Consider the following 27744-nt stretch of genomic DNA (forward strand, 5'->3'; position numbering starts at 1 on the left):
TAAAATTATGTTATTTCTATTTTTTTATTCACAATAACATTGTTTTATTAATAAAAAAATCTAATAAATTTTGTTTTAAAATAAATATGAATTGACTTGCCAACCCACAAACTAGATTTTATAACTATAAGTCAAACAACCACACTTGATTACAACATAAATAGTTGTACGAAACAGTAGAATGTGCGTTATTAATATAAACTAATGATAGAGTTTCAATTCCATATTATTTCTATAGAGATTATATGAGCTATGTCATTGATGTGAAACAGGAATGGTTTTTTTTTGAATTTATTTATATGATTCCATCACAACGGATATGAATATGAATTTTTAATTATATTGCCTAAACAAGAAGATTTCCGACCCATTACCATAGGAGATTCTATCAAACAAAGCCATATGCAAGCATAACAAGCAAGGATGCACACAATTGTAGTAGAAGGGTCAAGATGATCAAAATCTACAACTTAAGGGACCATGCAATGTATTTTGAAGATGGTGTGGGGTCCAGATGATTTGAACCAGGGTGTGGGGACCACAGATGCGGTTTTTGTGGAAAATCCATCATTGAAACGTCTGAAAGGAAAGAAAATGAAAGGGAGAGAGAAATTCAAGAAAATCGAGCACTAAGAAAATATATATGTGAAACAGATAGCAAAAGGCGCCGAGACTTGAGCGTTTTCTTGCTGGCTTACCTATCGGTTGTCACTTTAACCTGTGGAGGTTTTCCCCCTTAAGAGAATGTTTTAAAATGTTTTTTATTTAAAAATATATTAAAATAATATTATTTTTTAAAATTTATTTTCAATATTAATATATTAAAATAATATAAAATACAAAAAATTAATTTAAAGTAATATTTTTTAAAAATAACAAAATAACGGTTCAATCACAACATCAAACCGGCCTGTCATTTACTATGGTCATGTTTGATATTATAATAATAATTATTTTTTAAAGTGATTTTTGTTTAAAAATATATTAAAATAATATTAATTTATTTTTTTAAAAAATTATTTTTAATATTAGTATATTAAAATAATAAAAAATGCTAAAAATATTACATTTTATAAAAAGCGTAATTGACTGTGGAAATAAACCATCTGAATATCCAATAATATTACTTGACCATTGTCATAAGAAGAAAGAATAACCTTCAAGTGGTGTATCAATGGTAAGAGTTTGAGATTAAGAGGTTTGTATCTTTTGTAGTTTTAGCTTTGAGCCATGTGATTGCTCATATAATGATCACTAGAGACTTATATGGTCGTTAACTTAGAACTCGTAAGATTAGTTGAGGTACGCACAAACTGGCTTAAACATCCACATTAAACTATATATATATGCACTCCTTGAATTAATTCCAAGAAACTCAAGAATGACAATTACAATTTTTTTTCTCGAGATAAGGAACGATAGTTCTATACGGGTAATTTTAATAAATCAACACCAAATTTGGTTGGGTGATTTTGAAAAGACGATATAGATAGTAAATTTTTTACTAAATCATGTAATCTCATAGCTGGTTTTTTATTATTTATTTTATATATTTGATAATGCGATGTCCTTTTTTTAAAAAAAATTTAATTGAAAATTTTTTAAATTATAATATTTATTTTAATTTTTATATCTATATTAAACCCATAAAAAACATATAAAAAATATTAATTTATTTTTTTTTAAATGTGAAAAACAGGTTGAAAAAAGAAAACCCATCCTTCATAAGTTTCATGACAGGATCGCGTCATTCACTAACAACTGTAATAAAAAATAAACTAAGTATGATATAAAAAAAACAAACGATGATGTATAAATCTCAAATATCTTTTTTTTTTAATTTAATGTGGTTATCCGGACTAATTTATGTGTATCTCAATTAATTTTATGGGCCTTGAAATTAACGATTATGTAAGTTTCCGTGTGGCTATCATATGAGCAACCACAAGGCTCGAATCTGAGACCACAAAGAAATTAAATCTTTTAGTTCCAAACTTTTACCATTTAATCACCACCTAGATGGTTCTCAAGTACACTTAATTAGTCAATAAAATGTTATAAAAAAATAACATAATTTCATTTATAAACCCTAATTGTCGACACATTATAAAAAACTCTAATTTCAAACTTTCTACACACACATTCAACATTATATTTCTACTCTAATAACTCTCCTTCAACCTTACCAAAAAAAATCACTTCAGCTACTAAAATTAAATTTGCATGATACAGTGTGTTTATTTTTGTGTTTGTAGGAGAGTATAACCCTTCATAACAAAAATATAAGAATAAAATTAATAAATTTATGTTTTTGCTGTCGTGTTTTTTGTTTTTAATGGTGAGTTCTAACCCACAATTAAAAAAACAACAATAATAAAAATAAAAATATATATAAAAATATTTAAAAGTATAATAATGGTTGTTTTTTTAAATATTTTTTGTTTAATATTTGAAGTGTAGTAGTTTTTGTTTTTAATTATTATTTAAAAGTATATTTTAGTTGAAAAAAATTAAAATGATATTATTTTTAGTATTTTTAATGATCTTGATATGAGAATATAAAAAATAAAAAAATAAAACATTTATTTTAAAATTAAAAAAACACTTTTAAAAATAACAACACAATACATTACCAAACTAAAACTAAAACCAGCTTAGCCTTTATCCTATTTAACATTTTTTAGATATTTTTGAAAATTTTAAATTTTTTTAAAAATCTTGACAAAATAACACCATTTAAGAAAAAAATTGATAAAATAGCATAATTTTTTAATTTCTAGATTACAAAAATCCCACCATAAAATCTTGTTTTTGATAATTTTTTAATTTTTTTTACGAATCAGTTGACCTGTTAATTTTAAATTTAAATAGATGTCCTAAATTTACAATATCCAATACTATACTATTTCGCTATTTTGTTTTTGGTTTTAATTGTTTTTGCCATTTTTTTTGTATTTTACCTGATAATTTCCTAATTTATCCACATTATTTACTATTCAGGGATTCTATTACGACAAAACCAAAAACAAAAAGCCTCTCTCTCTCTCCCCCTCTGCTCCATCTCCCTCAGAAAAACCTCAACTTCCCTCTACTTCACAGCAGCAGTCTCTCTCTTTCCTTAATCAGTTCCTGTTTTTTGATCATGTAAAAATCACATCACAAAAAATTGAAAATCCTTCTTTCATTTTTTCCCTTAAAATCCAAAACACTTGAAAAGATTCAAACTTTTCTATGGCCTTCTTTAAGCTCTCTTCAACATCCATTTTTCTTTTAATTCACATTGCTCTGTTTTCAAGTTTCTCTCTTGCTGCAGACCCAACTGTCTCTTATGACTTTAAGCTATCTTACATCACTGTCTCTCCTCTTGGTGTTCCTCAAAAGGTTCCATTTTTATTCTCTCTGTAGACTTTATTTTTTTTCATTTTTTATCGCTTCGTTCCTGGGGTTTTTCTGGGGTTCTTGTGCTTGTTTTTGGCTTCTGGGATATGTTAAAGATGATGTTTAAGGACATTTATGTTAACGGGTTTTGTTTCTTTCATGGTACTGAAGTAGTTTGAGGTTTTACTGTTATTGAAGTAGATTAAGACAATGATTCTTGGTTTGTGCTAGATGATTTCTCTATGGGGTTTTATTTGCTAGTTCCTGTTTTGTTGAAGTAATCTGTTGTTTATGTTTTCAATGCCATCTTCATTTCCCCCCCACACATTCTCTACATCTTCACTGTCCCTGGTGTTAATGATTTCAGTGTGTTTAAGCAAAATTGGTCTTTTGACTGTTTGTGTGGTGTTATTGATAGTTATTTGGTTGTTGTTGAATCAAATATTGGTTCTTGTAGTTTATGGTTTTATACGGTTTTATACTGCTTTGCAAATGATTTTTATTTCAAGTTTTTGTTTTTGGGTTAGTACTGTTAGTGTTTTATTTTCTTACCCATTTCTTCACGTTATTTTTTTCTTCATTTTATTCAAACTGTTAAGATACAGTACAAAAGTGTATTTGGATGAAAAGTTGTGTGTTTTTCTGAAAGCAGTCATTGGTTTATGTTCTGTATTTTACTGTTTATTCCTCTTATTTGTTAGTATATGATTGCAGGTTATAGCTATCAATGGACAGTTTCCTGGTCCTCTTGTTAATGCTACCACTAATAATAATGTTGTTATAAAAGTATACAATGATTTAGACGAAGACCTTCTAATGACATGGTTAGTTCTTTGGCTTTTGTAACCTTTTCTATTCTCTGCTCTTATTTCATGTTGAGAATGATTTTCTGAAAATTTGGGTGGATTGATGACTTACAACAGGCCTGGGATCCAAATGCGACGTAATTCATGGCAGGATGGTGTTCTGGGCACAAATTGTCCAATTCCTCCGACTTGGGACTTTAATTACACTTTTCAAGTAAAAGATCAGATTGGGAGCTTTTTCTACTTTCCGTCTCTTAATCTTCAAAGAGCCTCGGGTGGCTTTGGTCCCTTTGTCATTAACAACAGGCCAGTTATCCAAATTCCTTTCGCTCAGCCGGATGGGGATTTTACCCTTCTGATTGGGGACTGGTATACAAGGAACCATACGGTTAGTTTTATTAAGAGGTTACACTTCCTTTTATGCTGTGATGGGTTTCAGGATTGAACTCCAATGGTGACGTTTTACATTTAATTTCAGGCATTGAGAGCTGATCTTGACTCTGGAAAAGACCTTGGAATGCCTGATGGAGTTTTAATTAACGGGAAAGGACCATACAGATACAACACAACTCTTGTACCTGACGGGTTGCCATATGAAACCATTAAAGTTGACCCAGGTATGTTCTTCAGGCATGAAAAGTGCACATTTAACAGTTTGCATTCTTATCCACTCCTCACCTGTTTTCTTAGTTTTGGAACAGAATGGTTTCATATCAGATAATCAGTTATAGACTAATTTGTAATTTAATCCTTCAATTTCTTTTCTTAAAATATTTTCAAGTTCTCATTTTATTGCTTCTGGTGGTTCTCATCATGTATTCCCAGTTTTAGACATTAAAACCAATATACATGTTGGATATGTTTTTGCTCAGAGTTTTTAGTCGGATTTGCATCATGTTTTGCAGGCAAGACTTATCGATTTCGTGTCCACAATGTTGGGACTTCAACTAGTTTGAACTTCAGAATCCAGGGACACAATCTGCTTCTTGTGGAAACAGAGGGTTATTACACTGTGCAACAAAATTATACCAGTTTTGATATTCATTTGGGGCAGTCTTCTTCCTTTTTGGTCACCATGGATCAGAATGCTACTAGTGATTACTACATCGTAGCAAGTGCTCGGTTTGTGAATGAATCAATTTGGCGAAAAGTCTCTGGTGTTGGCATTTTGCACTATTCCAATTCAAAAGGACCTGCTACTGGTCCTCTGCCTGAAGCACCAAGTGATATTTATAACCAGTGGTCAGCCATGAACCAGCCAAAAGCCATCAGGTTATTTCTTTCACTCAAGAGATCAATTTCTAGTATAATTTTTCCATATGTGATTGCATCTCAGTTATGTCACTTCTAAACATGATTCTGTGTCTGTTGGTGGATGCTCCACTCCCCCCAAAAAATTTATTCTGTTCTGTTCTAAAATTGTTAAAGCAAAAACATCTTTGAGTAACACTCCCAACATAATTTCTTGCATTTTAACAGGAAGATGAGTGGATATATAATGGAGACCAACATAATTTCTTGCATATATACTTCATCATTATAACAATGGAGAAGATGAGTGGAAATCTCCCCAAGCATGTTTTTATGTAAGAGAGGGACAAACAATCTACTTAGTGAAGAAATAGGAACAAGGAGAAAATGGCTATCAACGAGCAATTTTTTTATTATCTCACTAGTTGGCAAATATTTTCTCAATGATAATAGGAAAGCATTATTAAGATTTGTTGCCCTCCTGACAGCCAACAATCATTGTAGGTAATACCATGTGTCATTCTTGTACTGATTGATATGAATAAAGAGCCCACTGGTTTTATTTCCTTCTGCTTCTTTTCGTTTAGGTTTAGAGAAATCATTTTCCTAGCTATTCCGAGCTAATGTTGCTATTTTCATTTGCATTAGGCAAAATACATCTGCAAGTGGAGCTCGCCCAAATCCACAGGGGTCTTATCACTATGGTTCTATCAATGTGACTGACACATATATTTTAAGGAGCTTGCCACCAACTACCATCGATGGGAAGCTGCGTGCAACTCTGAATGGGATATCATTTGTCAATCCGGGTACACCAATCAGGCTTGCTGACCTTAACAAAGTGAAGGGATCTTACAAACTTGATTTTCCTAGTGCACCACTTAATAGAACTTTCCACAGGGACACTTCTGTAATTAATGCTACATACAAGGGGTTTATAGAAATCATATTGCAGAACAATGATACTAGAATGCAGAGCTTTCACATGAATGGTTACTCCTTTTTCGTTGTTGGGTGAGAAAGGCCTCCTTTCTTCTAATGTGTTAGCTGTCCGAATTAGGAATTCTCATATTAGTTTTTTGTTGAAAATCCAGGATGGACTGGGGTATTTGGTCAGAGAACAACAGAGGTTCATACAATAAGTGGGATGCTATTTCTCGCAGCACTGTAGAGGTTGGTTTTTCTATATTGATCTTCTGTTATCATACAGGTGACATGGATGACATACTTATGTTTTTATTTATTTCTATGTGTTTATATAAAAACAGCTTTAGTTGATTATCATGCTAAGGTTATTATCGGTTTCCCGAAATTCTAGGCAGTACCTTGATCCTGAATTCGTAATAGAGTTTTTTTAACGCCCTTTATTTTTCTTTTGTTTAGGTTTATCCTGGGGGATGGACAGCAGTTCTCGCCTCCCTTGACAATGCTGGAGTATGGAATTTGAGAGTAGAAAATCTTGATAGATGGTATCTCGGCCAAGAAACATACATGAGAATAATCAATCCTGAAGAAAATGGCGAAACAGAGATGCCCCCCCCTAATAATGTTTTATATTGTGGTGCCCTTGCTTCCAAACAGCAGTATGTATCAGAAACTATTTCATAAAATCACCCCCCCTTTTCTTCTTCTTCTCATGGAATAACTTGTGATGTGTCTTACATCTTCAGGGATCTAAGCCACAAATCGGGAGCATCGATTCTCCATGGCAATCCTAATCTGTTTTTCACTCTGCTGATGGCACTCTGCGCGGTTTTCATTTTCAGCTGAAGGTTTCTTGTGATTGCTTTGGAAGTGACTATAGTTTTGTTGTCAGTGGTGGGCTTGTAGGAGTTGTGCCCTTTACAGACTTCATTCAGCTGTGTACATTAGAGTCGGAACTTCAATGTTGTTCATTGAAAATTTCTTGGTGTCATTGATAATTTTTTTTATTTCCTTGGGGATCTTTACCCTTTTCTTTGTATTTTAGCTCACTGGGAGTCGATTGTTCTCTATCCATTTAAAAGCAAACACACTGATGCTGATTAACCCATTCTCTCAAAAACCATCTCTCTTTCAACACACGATTGGAATATATCTTTTTAGAACACATTTGTGTTTCACTTGTTTCTTGAATTTTTGCCTCTTTAACAGCACAGCAATCATGCCTGTTGCTACTAGGAACTTATTTTGGTTATTATTTTGTCTACGGTATCATAGAGATGGTAACATGGGTGCTTAAGTGGAAGTAAACACGATTCCAGGCTATGATGGTGGAGCTTGATGTTTGATCAAATTGTATGAACATTTCTTTTTCTTGATTCTACTCTAAGTTTTGCTAAAATCATTAGGTGCCAGGCACCACAGCAATAAGTACACTCCAGTTCTGTAACCCTACTGCTGGCTTAAGGTTCAGGTACGTAGTTTGGTTCTTGACCAGGTATAGATGGTTCCAAATTATCAAAAAATAAAAAATAAAGAAAGTATAGAATGACCTAACAAGATGTATCTTACCTGGGGCAGATCATGGAAGCCTGATTTGGCAGGGATTGGGTTCCAACTTCTTTGAAATGGGTTTTGATGGGCTGACTTACTAAGCTAATTAACTCCTTCAGGGAAATTCGACCAAGCTGCAACTTTTCTCTAATGGACCCTGGTAAAGGGAAGTCAAAATGAAGGGATGAACACTGTGAGAGTACTCTGGATCTTGGTCAAAGATAATTTACAGATGAATGAAAGCTCCAAAGAGTTGGGCAATTACTTTCTGGTGAAATCATTATGTGAGAATTAAGGGAAACAATGAAGGAAACATCAATCATCCAATTGTTGCTTTGATTGTAACCAGACAACATGTTTGCTACCGAAAGGACTGATAAGTGTGGATAAATTCCTAAATATTTAGGTTGTGTTTCGCTAATTTCGTGGGACATATAAGAGATATTTACAGAAAAAACAAAAATATATTTAAAGATACAAAACTAAGTATACTGGAACAATTTTTTATTCCATTAAAAATAAAAAGATATTGACACATGTTTTTTCTATCTTAATTTTTTTAATTTTTTTCTGTTTCAAGATAGTAACCAAAAACTAGATATGTTAATTTTAGGGCGTGTTTGAGAACGTGATACAAATCGCATTCTCAAAAATTTTAAATTTTGTTTTTGTTTAAAATATTTTTTTTATATTTTCAAATCGTTTTGATATGTTGATATTAGAAATAATTTTAAAAAATAAAAAAAATTTATTTTAATACATTTCTAAAAAAAAAACACTTTAAGCCATCACCACTCCTTACCATCTCAAACAATCCCTTACTATCTTTGTACTATGCAGGTTTCATGTGGTCTGGAACTTGACTGGAAAGTAATGCAAAAAGCTTTGGAGATTGGTGGGGGCAGCAGAAGGCATGGACTTGGGGATTTGTGGGTGGAAAGAAGAACATAATTAGCAGTCACATGGACTTGATTCAATATTAGTGCATATTATATCATGTTATCTTCCCTCACACACAACAATTCTTAATGAAACCCTAATTATTCAGTCACACCCCTCAAATGACGCTATCAAATTTCATGCGTATGGATAATCTTTCTTTGACTTCGCAGGCACTCTGTCTAGTAAAGGAATACACAGTGATTGTGCAACCAAGAACCAAAAAAAATAATAATAATAAAAAATCTAACAGGTTGAAATAAAGAAATGTCCATGTCAAAACGTAGTCACTTCACTTGCCTTTTCTACTCCTAAGATTCTTTCGGTCCCTTTGTGACTCTCTCCTTAGTGAGATATGATCAGCAGAGAAGACCCAGCACAATGAGTATGTTCTTGAGAGATATCCATTTATATTTTGTGAAGGCACGTCCATGCTCTTGACTTCACCAGAACTCCACAGTACATGAACCTTTTCATCAGTGCAAATTAAGTAGTATATGTATAAACTCTTCACATTTTACTTCAACCCCACTATATATTGACTCTTCCTTTGTAACTTGCACTCTGTTTTTCACGTTCTTGGTTAATCCACGGTGCTGTTATTTGCTCTTCTCTTGTGCTTTCTGCTCCTTCCTGCAGCTTTGAGGCCTTTGAAATATGAGGACGTATTCATTCTCATTAAGGTAGGTACTTGTTTTGTTTGTGTGTTTGTGCTTTTGGTACCAAAACTTTTGTGGATTCTTGAGGTCTCCAATTTGGTTTTGAATGTTTGACGTTAACAGACATTAATTTTTTTTTTTTACCTCTTTTGTGGTGATATATAGTAAGTTGTTTATAAGCTTCTATGCAAGATTTTTTTTTTCATTTTATGCATCAAAGTTTGTTGTACTAATATATTTTTCATATTTGTATGGTAATCTCTTACATTTTATGCGTTCAACGAAGTAAATATTTGGATTCGGATCTTTTATATTGGATGAGAATATTATTGGTCATTTTTCCTAATCTCATCATTAAATTCAATAATTTAGATTATGTAAATAACATAATAATTATAACTATCTCTCTCTCACTCTCTCTCTCTTTGTAGTTTTAAGCCATTTCCTTAATAGGAAATCTAGAATGTTATAAAAAATCTCATTTGTTATAAAAAAGATTAAGTATTAATTAAGTTTAGCCATTTTTGACAAAGGCCAAATCAAAGTTATTTATTTCGAACATATGGTTTTGATTTAACAAATAGGAACCAGCATGTAGAATGTTAAACCATTTTCTAGATAAAAAAATAAATTTACAAAATAATTTTTTTAAAATGAGTTTTCTATATCAAAAAGAACGAATCATTGAGCCAAAATTAAACTAATTGCCTATTTAAGGTAATAGAGGTCGTTTAGCATTGTCATTGAAACTTTGTTTGAGTGTGTTTGGCTTGAAAAAATATTAAATTAATATTTTTTAATACTTTTCGATAACTTTGATTTGCTGATATAAAAAATAAAAAATAATCTAAAAAATTTATTTTAATATATTTTCAAATAAAAAATACTTCTTAAAAGCTTTATATATCATAATATCAAACAAATCATACTCAAGAATTTTATTTGCTTTAGAAGGTGACTTACAAGTCACAAAAACTCACATTAAATTTATTTGGTAAAAGGTACGTACAAAATAATTCTGAATTCCTCGACACATGATCAAATGCAAAAGTGACAAGCATGTGTCCTAACATAATATGATTAGAAGATTTGTGTTATTCTGAATCGTGAACTCAATGATCATATGTTACCCAGGTTGATTTGATCTAGATCCTTAAAATGGGCCAGCATAAAATTTGATTTTTTTCTTTGGTTGATGACCAATTGAGTCATGCCCTTGATCTTGAAATGCACTTGTCTGCCATGCGTCCTTCGCATCTCTCAACCTTTTGAGTAGTTGGGATTATCTTCTTGACCAAGTAAAGTTAGATCTTGCTCCATACTCATCCAAAGCCTATCTGCTTATTAATTTTGTCTTAAACCCCAGCTTCAAGAAAACATACATACACCTTCCTAGTGGTGCCGATTTCATGCAAAAATCAAGCTGGTTGGATTTTTTGAGTGCCTTCTACGCTCGAGAAGGGAACATATATAATTCACTATGTGCACTTGCCAAACTTCTCAGCAAAGCATTAACTTATCATGAAATTAGGTCATCATTATATAAGGATATTGTAAATCGCATGCTTGCATCTTTGCTATAACTTCTTTCTACCATAGATCATATAATAAAATTAAGAAGCTCGAAGATAATTAATGTGGTCAGTCCAATAATGTAATATTTAGCCAAGAAATTGGTATTCGGCTTAATGGTTCTCGTGTCATGCCAACATGTATAAGAAGAAGGCCGAAGTCTCAAATATGAGTTGCATGTAGAACATTAAAAACGACATTGATAATATATAGACCATCAGTAACTAAAATAGGTGTTTCAAATTTATATAGCTGGGCTAGTTCTTCGATTATAAGCAGGTGTTTCAGATTTGGAAAGTCATTGAACTCAATATTAATCCATGCAAAAAAATTGATAGGAGGATATTATCTCAATTATAAGGCAGTGACTCGGATTGGAAAGTCGATGAACTTAATATTAATAAACCCAGTTTCGGATTTTTAAGAAAATCAGATGGAATTAACATAGTTAAACCCGAGCAATACAATCGAGATTCGGATTGATTTTTTTTTCTTTTTCAAAATGATATCGTTAAATTAACCATTGTACAAACTATCCAGCCTGTTACACGATCCGTTTAATAATAATTTTGCACAAGGATACTCTTTGAAACAACATAAGCAAAGAATATTCAAAGGCAGAAATGTAACCAAGTCAAGAGGAACAGGCAGGCTTTACTCTAATATGGTTTCATAAAAGTTGAAAATACAAACACATATGAAATCGATAACCCCATCGATTCCATAAACAGCACATGTGCATGGCTGCTAGACCATAGGGGCTACATTAAAATGCCTTCACATATACAAGCGATTAATTGCTTCAACTCCATTTTCCCACACCCACAACCACCTAAGAAATAATATTTCATCTTACAAGAAATTGAACATAATTTGTTTTCTTTCCCAAGAGTCTAGTCTTGCAGTATAAACTTACATATATGCTAGCTAGGACAACAACAGTTAAAGGTTATATATGTTGTTTTAAGTTTTATTATGTACAGGAACTTAGAATCATAATTTCCCTTTGCATTCAAATTGAAACATCCTATGATTAGTATATACCATGCAGCGTAGTTTTTAACTGGATATCATCATTTCCATAGATCAATTTGACAACTGGAGGTTGACGTCGAGGCATTTTCCGGCACGGATGTATCTTGCTTACTCAAGTGTCGAGCAAATATGTTTGGTGCATGGATTGATGATGTGTTGAAGATGTTGTTGCTGGCATTTGGGTGGTTGTTTTCCTTGACCACATCTTCTTGGCTCAATTGAGAAGCAACAAATTTGTCAAGTACTCTCCAGTCTGTCACTTGATCAACTGCTTGCTCATTAATGTTGTTGTTACCATAGATAGAGGGAAAGCTTTGCTCATGTGCCTGTTGAATGTGATCTTCTTGTGTGAGTGTTGAGGATTGTATAGTGCTTGCCTGGTTTATGTCCAGGCCATATGCAGCATTGATGGAATTGCAGCTTATAGTTGGAGCTGATTGCAGCAGTTTAGGGCTTTGTAGAAGTGGGAGTTGGAGGAAGTGATCATGAGGGATTTGGTACTGCAGATCTATCTCTTTCTTGCAGGGGTAAGGGAATTGATAACCCAAATCAGGCTGAGAATTTTGCTTTGGTGAATCCAAGTCATGCATGAATGCAACTTGATCATCATACCAACAGACTGATTCATGCTCACTCACTTTTCGCATCGTTGGTAATCTTTTCTTGAACACCCTACACACCACCCAACCTTCTTCCTGAAACAGAATTACATACAAAACCTTTCATGCTTCGAAAAAAGAAAATTTTCAGCATTAAGACATTAAAACGTCTTCCTATACTTGCCTGTGGAGTCCCATTTTCATCTGTTTCGAGTCGGTATTCATGCATAATCCAGTCTGATTTCTGCCCATTCGGAGCTCGACCCTTATAAAAGACTAAGGTCTTCCTCATTCCGATTAAGTCTTGCTTCGAATAAATTGCCTTGTCTCTACCTGTTGCTTTCCAAAACCCAGCAGCAGTGGCTCTATTTGTGCGAGTTCCAGTCGGATACTTCTTATCTTTGTGGCTAAAAAAGTACCATTCATTTTGTTCCTCGGTTCCTATTCGGCATAGTTCTGTTTAAATCATCAAGATAAGTAAAAATTTTGATGGTCAGTGAACTTTCCTGATGCTCAAACACTTGGAAATTTTGATCACTATTGATTATTTACAAGAATTATGCAGTACTACATATACCTTGAAGATCCCATGGCTCAATTTTGTAAAGGTCGACATCTTTAATGACATCTACGTCAATCCTTCTTGAATTCACTTTTTTCCTAAGGTAGTAATCGACAAGTTCTTCGTCGGTAGGATGGAACCGGAAACCAGGAGGAACATGTGTAAAAGTATTCATATTCTCCTGCTGCGTCTTGAGTCCTGAAATCCATCAGCATACTCCATTAGAATGTATTTTCATTCAATTATCAAATTAACTAAAACAAGAAAAAAATGTACATTTTTATAATTAATAGATTCAATATTATCAGCCTAATTTGGATTTTAATTTTATCTGCTCAAAGACCCAACATCTATTTAATTTACCGAACCTTCCCTTTATTAATTTGATTAGATACAAATTCATGATTTATATGTTCAGAAACCATAAAAAAAATTCTGAAAGGGGTTAAAGTTCAACCAAAAAACAGCAAATATTGCCTTGTAAACCCGAAGAAATTTTTTGATCAAATGTCAAATATTTGGATCGAAACCAGCCAGCATGTTATGAAAAAAAACTGTTCTCCATGAATAAATTTAACAGAAGCACAAAGTTATGGCAGCAATAAGCATATCTCCTTCTGAATAACTACCGTATGTCTCATTGCTCAAAATTCTTTACTTTGAAATGAAGTACATTGTTCTTGTGGTAACTTCATTCTGGAAAGACCAATTCAAACTATAATCAATTTTCTGAACGTGCTATCAACACCAAGTTTAATTAGGTTAACTATGATGTCAAGCACTTGTAAACACTTAGATAAAAAGAGAATAAATAACCATCATTTTTTTTCTATGTTATAATCAAGTGAATATAACGTATACTTTTCATTTCATATACTGGATAATGGATTAGTTTATGATCCTATTTGCAATAAAGATTATTTTGCACACAAGATTTACGTACGATCGAGTATTTCCAAGCACAATATCAAATTTATCACTATTTCAGCGCTGAAAAATGAAGAAATTAACTTCAAGAACCATCACAGCAAACAATGTTCTTGTAACAACTTGATGTAATTGATATATATAATTTTCTATATTTATATATATATATATATATATATATATAATTTTCTCCTCACATTGTAAAAATTAAGGTCTCATGATCGAATGAGAGATCAGGAAAAATATCAACATTTTCGATGTAATTGATTATGAAAAAGGATCATGCAACTAGCTAGTTGAATAAATTAAGTACTGAATTTGCTTGTATTGATCAGGTTTCTAATTTGAGCATACATAGCCCAAAAGCTTCTCATCTTTCTCTATCTCCAATTTTATCATAGAAAAAAAAAAGAATTACAGTAAGGTTAGCCAAAAAACGAGTGTTTAAATATATGAACACAAAACTAAACAAGAACTTTAAGTGCATTCTAAAGATGATTAATTTAGATGTTGAATGCGAGAAACTAAAATTAACTCTTCTCTTCAATGGAGTACGTACGCGCATGCGATGATAATATTTTGGCAAAGACAACTCACATGTCATAACCATCATGCAACATCACTTTTATGATGCAGAATTATGGGCATTCCATTTTACAAAACAAAGGAAAAACAAGCAATATAGCCCATGAAAAAGGAGTAAAAAATAGAAGACCAGAAAGCATATGTGATGAATGAGATTGTATAGTTAATTATTATGATCAATAGAATGGATTTACTTAGTATAGATGCATATAGGTAATTAAATTTATTTTTCTTTTTAGTAGTAGAAAAATGCTGATCTTTATTGAGATATAGATCTGCAGAAACATCCACCTCATGGATATTTTCATCAATCCATTCTCCACCTTCTTTTTTATCCACTCTCCAACATGAAATAACATTGATTTTGTTAAGAAAATGATCCACATGTTATGATGTTCCATGCACAAGCAAAAATATGAAGATCAAGAGAAGAGAGAGCTCACAGAGCAAAAAACCAAGATCTCTAGTCCTTGTAATCCACAGATCTGTATTGTTGATTGAAACTGCCTTGAATTCAACAAAGAAGAACCCTTTTTTCTCCAAAAGTAGAATGATGATACAGAAACTTGTGGTTGCTAGCTCTGGACTTCACTCCAACTATAGAGGAAGCTCCTAACATCAGACAAGAAAACAGACAACAAAAGTGAAAAAAGAAACAGTTATAGTACTTTATAACATCTCCTTGAGAATTGAACCCCAACCTCTTTTTTTACTCCAACAAAACAAATCTGCTTGTCTAGTTGTCGGATTGGATCCCAAGGATGCAAGCATAGAGCGACACAAACCCTACAAAGAAAAAAGCTGAGAAAGAGAGGAATGGAAGAATGGGAAATAAGTAGGGTTAAATAGGAGAGACAGGTAGAGAGAAAAGCCAAAAAAAAAAAAAAAAAGAAAGAAAACCCTAATGACCAAATATTATTATCATCAATGATTCAATATTGTTGAAAGATAAATGTTTTTCAACATCATAAGCTCTCATTGTCTCTCATTATCGAATTGAGCTAGATTGGTGGACAAGATTTGGGCGGGAAAAAAGGTGGCAAAAATGGAAGCTAGCTAGCCAGGTAACCCCAAAACGCCTCCTCTCTTGATCCCTCTCGTTCACTCCCTACCCGCAACTGATAAAGACCCTAAAGAGAAGAGAAGAGAAGCCAGCACACAAAAAATCTTCTTCTTCTTCTCTTAAGGGAGAGATAGAGGGTGATTAAAGGGTGGGATTGTCAAGAGATGAACTAACGGAACAGACCAATCAAGAAAGCTTAAAAAAATCCAAGCAGGCTAGCTAGAAAGACCCCAAAAAGAGAGAATAAAAAAAGAAAAAAAATGGTGTAATCTTGGTGGTGACGTAATGGAACAGCCACCAGCCAAAAAGATACACATAAATATATCATCTCTCTCTTTGTTTTTATTTTTTTCATCGTAAGTGGCATGGTGGCCCTTGCTAGCCCTAAACTCCATTCCTAGTCCCCACCATTTCTTTGAAGTCTTAACTGTAATAAAATCAGAATGATGATGTTGGATCTACACATGGTCTCTCTAGCTATATCACAGTATTGTGGTCCGACATCAAGAGGTTTGGCCATAGAATTGGTGATGCAGCTTACTCTCTGCTTTCTATAGGATATATTGAACCATCCAATTGCCTATAAATTAATCAATTTCATTAAATATGATCTATTAGGAATTGCTGAATTATGACCTCTCCGAGCAGATTTTCCTAGCTATGCAATGAGTATAGCTATAGCCATATACCAGATCAGTGGTAACCTCAAGCAGCTTTCTTTTTACATGAAAGGAGTTTGCTGCAAAAGATTTATAGTCGCCTTTCAGGGGCAATTAAAAGCATGCCGTTTATACTTAAACAAGACTCTCAAGTACTCTCCAATGTCAATACTATAAAGGATGGCGAGAAATCAATACAATAAACCTCCAATCTCAATAAATTTTTAAAGAAAGAATATTCATATATATGTACATGTGAGCTTGCATGCATGCGCGCAAGGATAATTTGTTACTTTCAAAGATTATTTTGAGAATTCATTTAATGTAATTAATCTTATGATTAATCTTGTTTCTAAATTACTTGTAATTAAGCTAAATATAGATGCAGTGGAATAATCCTTCTTCTAAATACATGTAAGTGTAAAATACATAATATTTTTTTGTTGTCAAATATATTATTAACCTTTTGATACCCTATTTCTACAGGCAAAAAAAAGAATTAAGTTACGTCTAAGATGAAGATATATATAATTATGCTCTAAGATCTAGATCTATTATTGGATAAAAAAATAAATATCATTCCATCATCGTTATATATATACAATTTTACTGTGATTCCCTTTTTTCTTCATAGTTTTCATAGTTTATACAATTTCATTCTAAATAAACATATTTCAAATTTCTTATAGTTTTTATAGAGATGACACTCGAATTAACATCTTATCCTTCCAGTTTTCAAGAGTAATTAACATTGTAGATACAAACTCATTGACGAATAACCCTATAACCCTTAAGATAAGTTCTTTTGTTGTAGAATAACTTTACTATTTAAGTTAATAATTTTTTTTCAATAATTAGGGCATTTTTAGTAAAGTTTTTACACGTCAAAACTAAGTTCATTATCAATCTAGTCTTAAATAAACTATAATAAGATTGATGTATTAAAAATTGTTTTTTTTTCATTATATATCTTTTCTTGAATTCAAATATATATATGTAAAAAATTGCAAGTCACAACCCTTGAAAAGTTATTAAAAGATTTCCTCTACCGAAAAAATCAGTGTAACTTTTTTAGTATTGTTTTAGCATTTTGTATATAAAAAAATGTTTTTATTTGTTTATTTAAGCATTTTCATCATCCCCTCCAACCATTAATGGATGAAATCTCAACAATAAATAAAAAAATTATTGTGAGATTAAAAAAATTTAATCACTCTACTATCATGCAAATTAATCTATTACCGACATACCAAGGACTAGTAGCTTTGTCCCCACTTAACTACCGTACAGCTACCAACATACCAACACTACCCTTTTTCATTAAATTGCCTGTAAAAAATAAATATTATTTAACGTGCCGGTTTTGCTCGTGACCGATACGTTTCCATGCTCACAATCATACTGTCTTTCACTCTTTTTTTTTCTTTTCTTTTTCTGCGAAATGTTCTTTCAGCTCGGTCTCTTGTCAGGGGAGCTCAAGCCCCGTTCATGCTCCAGCCAGTCCTTTCACCCCCGTTTAGTTTTGGATTCAGTGTTTTCTTGGCAAATAACTAGGCAAGTAGTGTCATATATAGCTGGCTCAGTTTGGTTGGTTGTTATTTTCTATTCTTGTGTTTCTCTGTATTTTTAACTATAATTTTTTAAAAGTGAGATGTATAATGAATCTTGGACTGCATAATATATAAGATTTAAATTTCTCCAATTATAAAATTATTATTGAGAAACTATAATTATTGAGACTTAAACCTTGTTTCGCTAAAGGAAACTACTAAATACATAGCCTTTAAAAAATGATTGATGCCAAATTAATACCGGAAGGAAAAATTAGTTCTTCTATTATATTTTCATTTGAAGTCATGGAAAAGTTTTTAAAGTTCAATGTAAAAAGATTCTTTGTTTTTGTGTTTGAAAAATATTTTTAAATATATTTGTTTTAAATGATTTTATATCTTTTTAATATACTCGAATGAATAAAAAAATATATTTTTAAATAAAAAATATTTAAAAAACAAGCTCTGCTACAGAAACACTACAGATAAACCTCTCAATATATATATATATATATACATATATATATATATATATTAACTCAATACTTGGTTGCTACTACAGAATTTTGACTAGTTTAAGAAGTGGGCCCAACTAACCGACCAATGGGTACTGAGAAAGAGACAATCCTCCAAATTATAGGATTGCTGCAAAATTATATAAAAAGCCGGCTAGATCTAGCTGAGCCAAGCCAAATAATTTTGTTGGAATATGGGTCCCACTTGAGATCAGGAATGATGGAGCCTGAGGTCTCTCTGTACTTGGTAGCGGCTCGCGGTCCGGCCTGGGCTAGCCACTATCATTAAGCTCGCAACCTGCTGGTGGGCCATCTTCTTTGCTGACTTGTTCCTGCGGATTCTTCTTGTTGTCCACGCTGGCCACTAGCATGTACCAAGTGGGCTCCACAAAAAACACGTGAAATTTACAAGGATTGGGTGCCCAAGCTTTCCTATGATGCCCCCGTCCTTCATTTTGTTGTCAGATGCCATTTGTAACCTGTGTTGAAAAACAATTATTACTGAATTATCAAATCACTAAGTTAATATTCATTTGGTCGATTTGAATTGAATTTAATCGATTCAATTAATCACTAGAAATTTAATCAATTAATTACATTTTATTATATTAATATCTTATATTTTTCAATTAAAAATCTTGATCTTAATCAGGTTTTAAATTTTGAATTTTTGAGTCAACCTATATTCCATTAAATTATTAAACAATCTAAGAATTTTGCTACTTGCTATGAATAACTTTTTAAAAAAATTTTGCGCATTGATTTTGTTTGATTGATGATACAATAAATACTCTAAAAGCAGCTTGATCATTACACTGTTGGAAATCTTTTTGTTTATCAATTTGTTTTTTTTTTTCTATGAATGCTAAATACTCTGTAATTCGTTACTCACATGATGCAATTGTTGTTAATAATATCCTTTAAATATATTCTCATATTTTTTTCCTAATTGTATATCAAGAAAATCTCAATTATCCCGCGGAAAATTTTCCTGAACTCCTCAAAGATTCACAATATCTTCAATCAAATTTCTCTATTTATTAAAATTAGTGAAATTAAGGATATTTGTTAAAAGCCCATGTAGGAGATTGGTCTATGTCATAGTTTGTAGGATTGTTTTGAAAAGTACTTTTCATAAAATTTAAATTAATTATAAATCTACAACATGGATAATTATTAATTAAAGACTCAATAGAGGATATCTTTTTTTCGGGGTAAGTAAAAATACTAAAAAGATTGATTAAACTAATAAAATCAAAAAAATAACAACTGAAAATACCGAATTGTGAAAAAAAAACCCATTAAAATTTTTAAAAACCAACCGGTTCGGTTTAGTTTTATAAGCCTGAAACCGAAAAAACCAAACTAAATCGAAGCCAAACAGAAAAAAAACCGAGCCAAATCAGAAAAAACCGAGTCAAATTAATCAGTTTGAACCGATTCTGTCCTAAAAAACTGAACCTAACCGAATCGAAACCAGTCAGTTTAAACCAGTTTCAGTTTTTTTTAATCGGTTCGGTTATTATAAAAACCAAATTTAACCGAAAATAATCACCACTACCTTTTCTTAGAGAACTACATTAAAAATTGTTCAATAATTAGGAGACCAGTTCAAAGTTTATTCTACTCGGTATAATATCATTTTATTTCATTGATTTCTTTCTATACCGAATGATCGTGGGTCGGCAACTAAGCAATAGTATGTTGGAAAACCAACTAATTAATACGTACAATAAAAAAAAACATTATGTCAGTAAGATGATTAAATAGTAATTAAGTGACTGACTTATACTTTGTAACCCGTTAACTATGTTATTTACAAATGTTGCGGGGCAAATATCAAAGCTAATTTTTATTTAATTCTATGGCTATTAAAATAAATGTATGTCAGATTTTAAAGCATTTAAATATTGGATTGGAAAATGTTTTTTCTAAGTCAAATTAAGTCTCTACTCCTTATTTATGCTTTTTTTGTTTATTTAAGATCGTCATTTTTAAATAAAAACTCAAGGTAATTAAAATAAAGGGAAAAGATTTATTTCATGGGGAAAATCTTTCATTTTGTTCTTATTGTTTTTTACAGAAACATATCTTTTTTATTAGTAGTATTTTGCTAAATAATAACTTATTAAAATTTAAAAAGAAAGTTTCTCTAAAAAAATCATGTCTTCATAATTTTTGGTTTTATAAGAAAATAATTAATTCATGATAACTATATAAAAAATATTTATTGTATTCTTATTGAATATTCATATGCATTTTTTTTTTTACAATTTGTTGCATATTATGCTCATATATAATTACTAACAAAGTCATTGAAAATATAACCATAAAAGTTCCTAATTTTATTTAAGAGTGGCACAATATGATTTTTTAAATTGCACTAAAATTATTCATTTAAAAAAAAACTATTTTAAATTAAAAATTATTTATGGATATAGGTGTCAAGTTCGCGTGTCTGACCTCTAAAAAAAAGTTTATGTGTGTTTGAATTTAACTATTTTTTTTATTTTATTAAATTAATATATGACATATTGTCCCTTCAAATAAAAAAATTATAGACAACATGTCATATGTCATTTACTGCAATAATTTTCTAAGCATCTCTTATGCTAGAAAATTTAGCTAGATTTTTGGATATTCAACCTTAATTTTTAGCTTACTTTACATGAAAATATCACAAAAACTTTCTAGAAACTCTAATATGCATTTTCAACCTCAACAAAACCCTCTAATTACTCCAAAAATCAAAATTCAAATTAAAGAAAAAAAAACTAAACTTGTCTTAATTACCTTTTTTCAAACATGATTAAAAGACAAGCCACCACCATTAAACTCTACTATTTAAAACAAACCAATTAACATCAAGATTATGTTTTCGTGGTTGGAATGTTGCTGGCAAAAATATGTTTTTCTTTTTGTTTTTTTACCTTTTCTCTCTTATTTTTTAGAACTTAAGGATTAAAATGTGATTAAATAATATTTAAAGATTAAAATATAAAATTATAAAATCACATGGGCTAAATAATGGAAAGTAAAAAAAAAAATTAAAGAATAAAAAATATTTTTACACAAAAAATGCAAATTATGTATTAAATAATGAAACCACATTCTATTTTAGTATTAATAATAGTAATAATAATAATAACAACAACAACAACAACAACGTAACTCTTTATGCATGTTCAAATGTAATTGATAATGTTCAAATGTAATTGATAAATTAACTTCATACCTCAATGTATTTTGTGGCACATGATGTTAGGATTATAGTAGAATTTCTTTATTTAATTTAACTTTATTAATTAATTAAGTGTGTGGAATGGGTCCTACGCTCATAACCCCCCCCCCCCCCCCCAAACCCAGATTTTCTCATCTCTCTCAAATTATAATTACATCTAAAAATAAATAAATAAATTTAGAAAATTAAAAATATAATATAATATAATATAATCAAACACGTGAAGAAAACCATTAGCCTTGAAGTACCAAACTCAAAACATTCTTTGATTCAACCATATATTAGACATTAAAAAATTAAAAAAAAAAGGAGCAAATTCTTTATGATGTGGGGCTGTGATTCAATCACATGGGTCCTACGCTCTATCATTACGGCTATAAAAACATCATTGTTTGGGACCCCGCGTACGCGATTGGCTCCATTACGGTATGACGTGGCACCAATTTAATGGCTGAACTTAGCAGCAACCAATAGGGATGCTGCTTCTGTAATACTCCTTGGGACCCACTTGAGATTTCTTTCACTGTCATCACAGTCCGTTCTTGCATCATCCACTTCGCGTCCACTACACATACGCGGGCACTGTAGCCTTTTCTACTGAAATTGGAGGGGTCCACATGGGAAGTTTCTACTGGTTGTTTATCTCTTGGGAATTTTTATTGGACAAATCTGCCCTTTCATTATGGGGAAGTGATTATGGTATAGTTTTTCCATTGCAATTTTTCTCTCCCCATTCTTTGAGGCATTGTGTATATATATATATATATATATATATATATATATACATTTGTTTGTTTGTTTTAAAATCCATTATATGATTAAAATCTTATCTTCCTGTATCTCGAAGGAGTTGATTTAGTAGTTAAAAAAGTAAGTTTTTTATTTATTTTTTTTATTTATTTATTTTAAAATAAACCTTAGAGTCATAGAATTAGTACTATCAATTAGGAGAAAATTCCTTTGTATATACTAGATTAATATAAAAATATTTTCTTAAGATTGTTTAAGAAAAAGACTTAGTCTTGATTATATAAATTGATCTGATCATATTTTTTTATTATAGAATAATTTTTTTTTCTTGTGACTCTAATAAATATATAAAGGGGTTTCTAAAACAAAATTTTAGAGTTTTTATAATTTTTTATTTTTTTCGATGTCAAGAGAAAAAAAGACAAGAACTTAAGATATTTGATATTTTTTACTGAACAAAAATACAAGACTCTAAACGTTTGTCACTTTAAATAACCTTGAGGACTTGTTTTGAAATGTGATTGTGGTTGTTTTTTAAATTGTTTTTCATGCCGAAATACATTAAAATGATATTTTTTTTATTTTTTAAAAAATTATTTTTAAAATCAGCGCATCAAAACGATTCACTATATAAAAATAATAATGAATTTTTAACAAAAAATAATTTTAAATTTTTAGAAATAGGGATATTGAGGTAATAATTTGATTAGTTTTAGGCACACATTCTGCCTATTTGAAAATGCTATAGAAATTATGTTTTAATTTTTTAAAAAATAATATTTTTTCTAATTTATTTTTAACATTAACACATTAAAATAATAATAAAATAATTTTAAATATTTTTTTAAAAGTTTAGATAAATAATATTTTGACTGTAATACTAAACACTCTAAATATATATTTTAATTATGTGATGGTATTTAATTAAATTTATTCTCTCTTCAACTTTGTTGGAGTTACGAGGGCAGCTTTGGAATATCAAAAGCATAGAAATATCTAGGAGTATAATGTACACCTGCCAGTAGTATAATATACTCCAAGGAAAGAAGGCGATATGTGACAGAGAAATTCTACATAAATTATACCTGTATTACAAAAAAAAATTGGGGTTTTTTTTTATAGTACTTTTATGTTCATATAAAAAGTAAATCATTTTAAAATATTTTAAATAATGTAATATTAATTCTGCGCTATAGTTGAGCTAATTCATGCAAGTAGAGTTGTCGAGTTCGCAGATTTGAGCTTTGCTGAGTGTAAAAATATTTTCATATATGTGATCAATGATAAGTTGAAAAACCCTTAATTAAAGAAATAATAAATGAAGCGGGGTCTGGCCCTTTTCTTTCTTTTTTCTTTTTTTCCTTTGTTTTCTTTGGGTTTTTTTTTACACTCTCAAAAAAATTTACCATATTTGTTTATTTTTAAAATTTTTTTTGACATAGTTCTCAAATATTATTATAATTTTTTATTTGAATTTAATAATATTTCCTTACAATTATTATGTATATGATATGAAAATAATAATATTAATAATAAATTATTCATAAAAATTTGATTTAAATTGTTTTCTTATTTTTAAAATATTTATATAGATTTTGAATATGATTTTATCATATTTATAACTTTTTTAGCTTTTAATTACACATAAAATATTGATATACCATGTAACATTGGTATAAACCTTTAATCCACCCAGATAAATATAAGATACGAAAAATTTATCATGATGTAAAAAAATCATAATGACTATTTTCAGGTTTAATAAATAATGCAAAAGAATTTTTTTAGACTTTAATAATTGTCTTGTGTTTGAAAAATTTGTGGTTCACTACAATATAACACCGACATATAAACTAGTATAAAAATTGAAATGAGGACATTTTAATTGCTTTTTATACAGAAACAAATACAAAAAATTAAAAAAAATACATTTCAATAAAATAAGGAAATACAAAAAAGGTTTCCAGGCCCAACAAAATGTTTTGGTCCAAAGCTCGAAATGGGATACCTCTTCATAGCTAGAAAGGGTGAGTCAATTTAAAAATCATGTTGATATTCATATTCATATATATTGTTAGATAATAATATAAATTATTTATTAAGATTTTATTTAATAATTTAAGTTATTGGATTGAATTAGTTCTTTAACATGATATCAAAATTTTAATAATCAAGCGATTACGAGTTCAAATCTTACCATTTTCATTTATTTGATAAAAAATTAAATACTAGGTAGTGTGAGTTTGTATAAATTTTAAGTTCAAATGATTTTTATTTGAGGGAATGTATTAAAAAATAATATAAATCATATCTTGAAACTTCATCTAATAAATTAAGTTATTAAATTGAATTGATTATTTAACATGTATGAACTTGACCTTTTCCAATATCAACATTCTGGATGCATACTTTTTTATCAGATATTTCTTTCATGCTAAGATATTTTTTGGAACAGTTTTTTTAACATTTGATCGATCAATTAATAATTCTTTTAAGAGTGTTGTGATATTCTGAAAAAAAGGCAGCTATTTATTTCTGGTATATATGGTGCCTGCTAGCTTTACTTCATTATTGCGTGCAGAAGTTCAAGTAAAAATTATAAAGAATAGAGTCAAATCATCAAATGATGAGTAAATTCATACAGATATATATAGTGAATGCTACTGTTATGAAAGTAACTTGACAATTTACATTACTTGTTATGTGGATGATATGATTATAAGCAATGAAGAAATTGACATGTAAAAAGATCAGATTTACATATTGATATATATTTTTTAATAGATTGATATAGTGAATTTCAAAATTATTTTTAGTCATGCACAATAAATCTTCTAATAAACTGTTTGGAAATACAGTACAAACCGTGTTTCTAAAAAAATCAATTTTTTTTTGTTAAAATTTAATATATTTTATATGTTTTGGATCGTTTTGATATGTTGATATCAAAAATGATTTTTTAAAAATAAAAAAAATTATTTACATGCATTTCAACACGAAAAATTATTTGAAAAGCAATCACTTTCATGTAAAAAGAATGTACAAACCTGATTCTTGTTCATGTAATAAATATTGAAAATAAATCAATATTTCTGTCTGTCTATCTATTTATATCACGTGAGGATGAATAACTTGATCTTAAATTTCTGGGAGAGCTAGGAGCGCTGAATCTACATTCTCAAGCCTGTATATTTTTATGGAGACCATTTATCGACATGGAAACCTTGTTTGCCTTTCAACACATGCATGCATGCTAGTGCTATACCCTGGTCTACATGGAAAATGAACCATAGCCTAAATGAAAATGAGTTTGAGCTCCAAGTTGGATGCCAAGTACTGCTCCAGTGCGCTATGTTTTTGAGTGCCCAATCCTTTTCAAAACACCCTCTCCCTTGTCGAATATGGTGACATGAATGATTTGGATTGTACTGAGCTAATTTTTATCAATAACGTTACAGTATTTTTTTTTAATGATAAATGATATTTTTTTTTGAGAGATACGAAGAGGAGTTTTTTCTTTCCGAATTTAATCATAGTTTATGTCTTTTATGTATGTGACGAATTGACGGTGATGATAAGTATTTATTACCTAAACATGATAATTAATGCGAGGAATGTCTTGTTCGAGAAGTTCCAAGAAAAAAATGTATTTATATTGCATTTAAATAATAAACAAGATTAATTCGAAAGGCCTCTAGCCAGTATCTCGGACCATTTGCCTCCCCAATGGTCGATCGAGGCTACCCTGATTTTACTAGCCAATTTATTTTTAAATTTTGCTTTCCATTAATTTGGAAATACTTATTTCCTTTCCTTTCATTTTTATTTTCTGTCGTTTGCATTCATTGTCTAAAAAAAATCTATATATATATATATATGAAAAAAAACTTTATTAATTCATCCAAGTAAAAAGGGCTTGTTTTTTTTTAGATTTTAAAAGAAATTAATTACAATTTGAGCTAATTATGGTCATATATATCCATTTGATCAAACATATAGGTCGAAGGTAGGACTCCATGCTAGTAGATCAATTATGCAGGCATAGCTTTTATTGATATGATGCATCGATCATCTATCTTTTTTCTGGCCGCACACGTAGACGCAACTCTAACACCATTGACTTAGGAAACAAATATGGATACTAATAATTATGTTCTAATTAGTGTCTATTTTTCTTGTAAGAAATTAAAGCTCATTACCTAAAACCAAATAATAACATCGTGGATGTGATTTTATGATTGCTTTATGGTTTATAAGTCGCCCTCAAGATTATAATACTAATAATAACAAAAATATAATTATATGAATAGGAAATGAGAACAAATAAAGGGTTAAAAGAGTGGAAGCTGACATAATTAACATCATAATTACAGCCTTATCTAGAGAATTACTGCCGGAAATGTATGGTGTATCGCAATGATAAAACTGGTGATCATATGTTGTAACTAGACAGACTCATCGTCCATATATAAAAATAGTAAAAAATTAATTAAGTTGGAATCACAACGTCATGCTCACTCAATTAATTATAAATTAATTTAGACTTTTAATGAAAAATATTATCACAATTATACTTGATTTATTTCCAGCAGTATATCCACCATAAGTTTTCATGGAAAATGATATCATCCATGACAGCAGTTTGCTGCCCAACAGTGTCACTCAAATCTATATATATAAGCATGGATTTATGTATAGAATTAATGGTATTTATTATAGAAAGAAACAGGCTTAATTCAATCACATCGGAGAATAAATTAATTACTTTTCAGTATTGATATAATCTTGATTTGATAATGATTATTACTTGGGAACATGACTAATCAACTCTCTTCACGAGGGGGGACTGGCAACTTATTAATACCTAAACATGAAGACAATATTCCCGTATATATATAGTTTATGTAATATTTATCAGTTAATTAATATAAAAAAATATAAATTCTCAAAAATGATATGTAAACCTTATTTTAAAAAAAAACGCTATCATGTGAGCAGTTATTTTTACTTATTATTTTTATATTATTATTGTACTATAAAATAAAAGAATGTGAAAAGAAACGGTGATAGTTACTGTTACTCATATTCAGATATATTATTGAACGGTGAATTTTATTTCAGTTATTGAATTTTATTTCTTTACAATTTTATCTTTTGAAATTATATTAACATAATTTT

The 27744-nt window shown here is 30.2% G+C and overlaps 2 protein-coding genes across 3 annotated transcripts; one reads left to right on the top strand and one right to left on the bottom strand.

Moving 5' to 3' along the window:
- Positions 1–3014: 3014 nt before the first annotated feature.
- Positions 3015–7537, top strand: LOC133678035 (monocopper oxidase-like protein SKS1). The gene is made up of 9 exons (XM_062100190.1): positions 3015–3381; positions 4093–4202; positions 4302–4572; positions 4663–4801; positions 5090–5456; positions 6084–6449; positions 6530–6608; positions 6819–7018; positions 7106–7537. The coding sequence occupies exons 1-9, from the start codon at positions 3232–3234 to the stop codon at positions 7203–7205; spliced, it is 1782 nt and encodes a 593-aa protein (XP_061956174.1). The 5' UTR covers positions 3015–3231; the 3' UTR covers positions 7206–7537.
- Positions 7538–11733: 4196 nt separating this feature from the next.
- LOC133678375 (NAC domain-containing protein 7-like) lies at positions 11734–16020 on the bottom strand. Of its 2 annotated transcripts, none has more exons than XM_062100663.1 (5): positions 15490–16020; positions 15232–15385; positions 13292–13474; positions 12899–13170; positions 11734–12810 (listed from the first exon to the last, which is right to left on the bottom strand). In XM_062100663.1, the coding sequence occupies exons 3-5, from the start codon at positions 13449–13451 to the stop codon at positions 12154–12156; spliced, it is 1089 nt and encodes a 362-aa protein (XP_061956647.1). In that variant the 5' UTR covers positions 13452–13474; positions 15232–15385; positions 15490–16020; the 3' UTR covers positions 11734–12153. The 2 variants fall into 2 exon arrangements, with proteins under 2 accessions (XP_061956647.1, XP_061956646.1); XM_062100662.1 differs by having other exon boundaries at positions 15232–15400.
- Between the last annotated feature and the right edge of the window lie 11724 nt (positions 16021–27744).

The sequence above is a fragment of the Populus nigra genome, chromosome 18 (genome assembly GCF_951802175.1).
Source record: "Populus nigra chromosome 18, ddPopNigr1.1, whole genome shotgun sequence".
Lineage (NCBI taxonomy): Eukaryota > Viridiplantae > Streptophyta > Magnoliopsida > Malpighiales > Salicaceae > Populus > Populus nigra.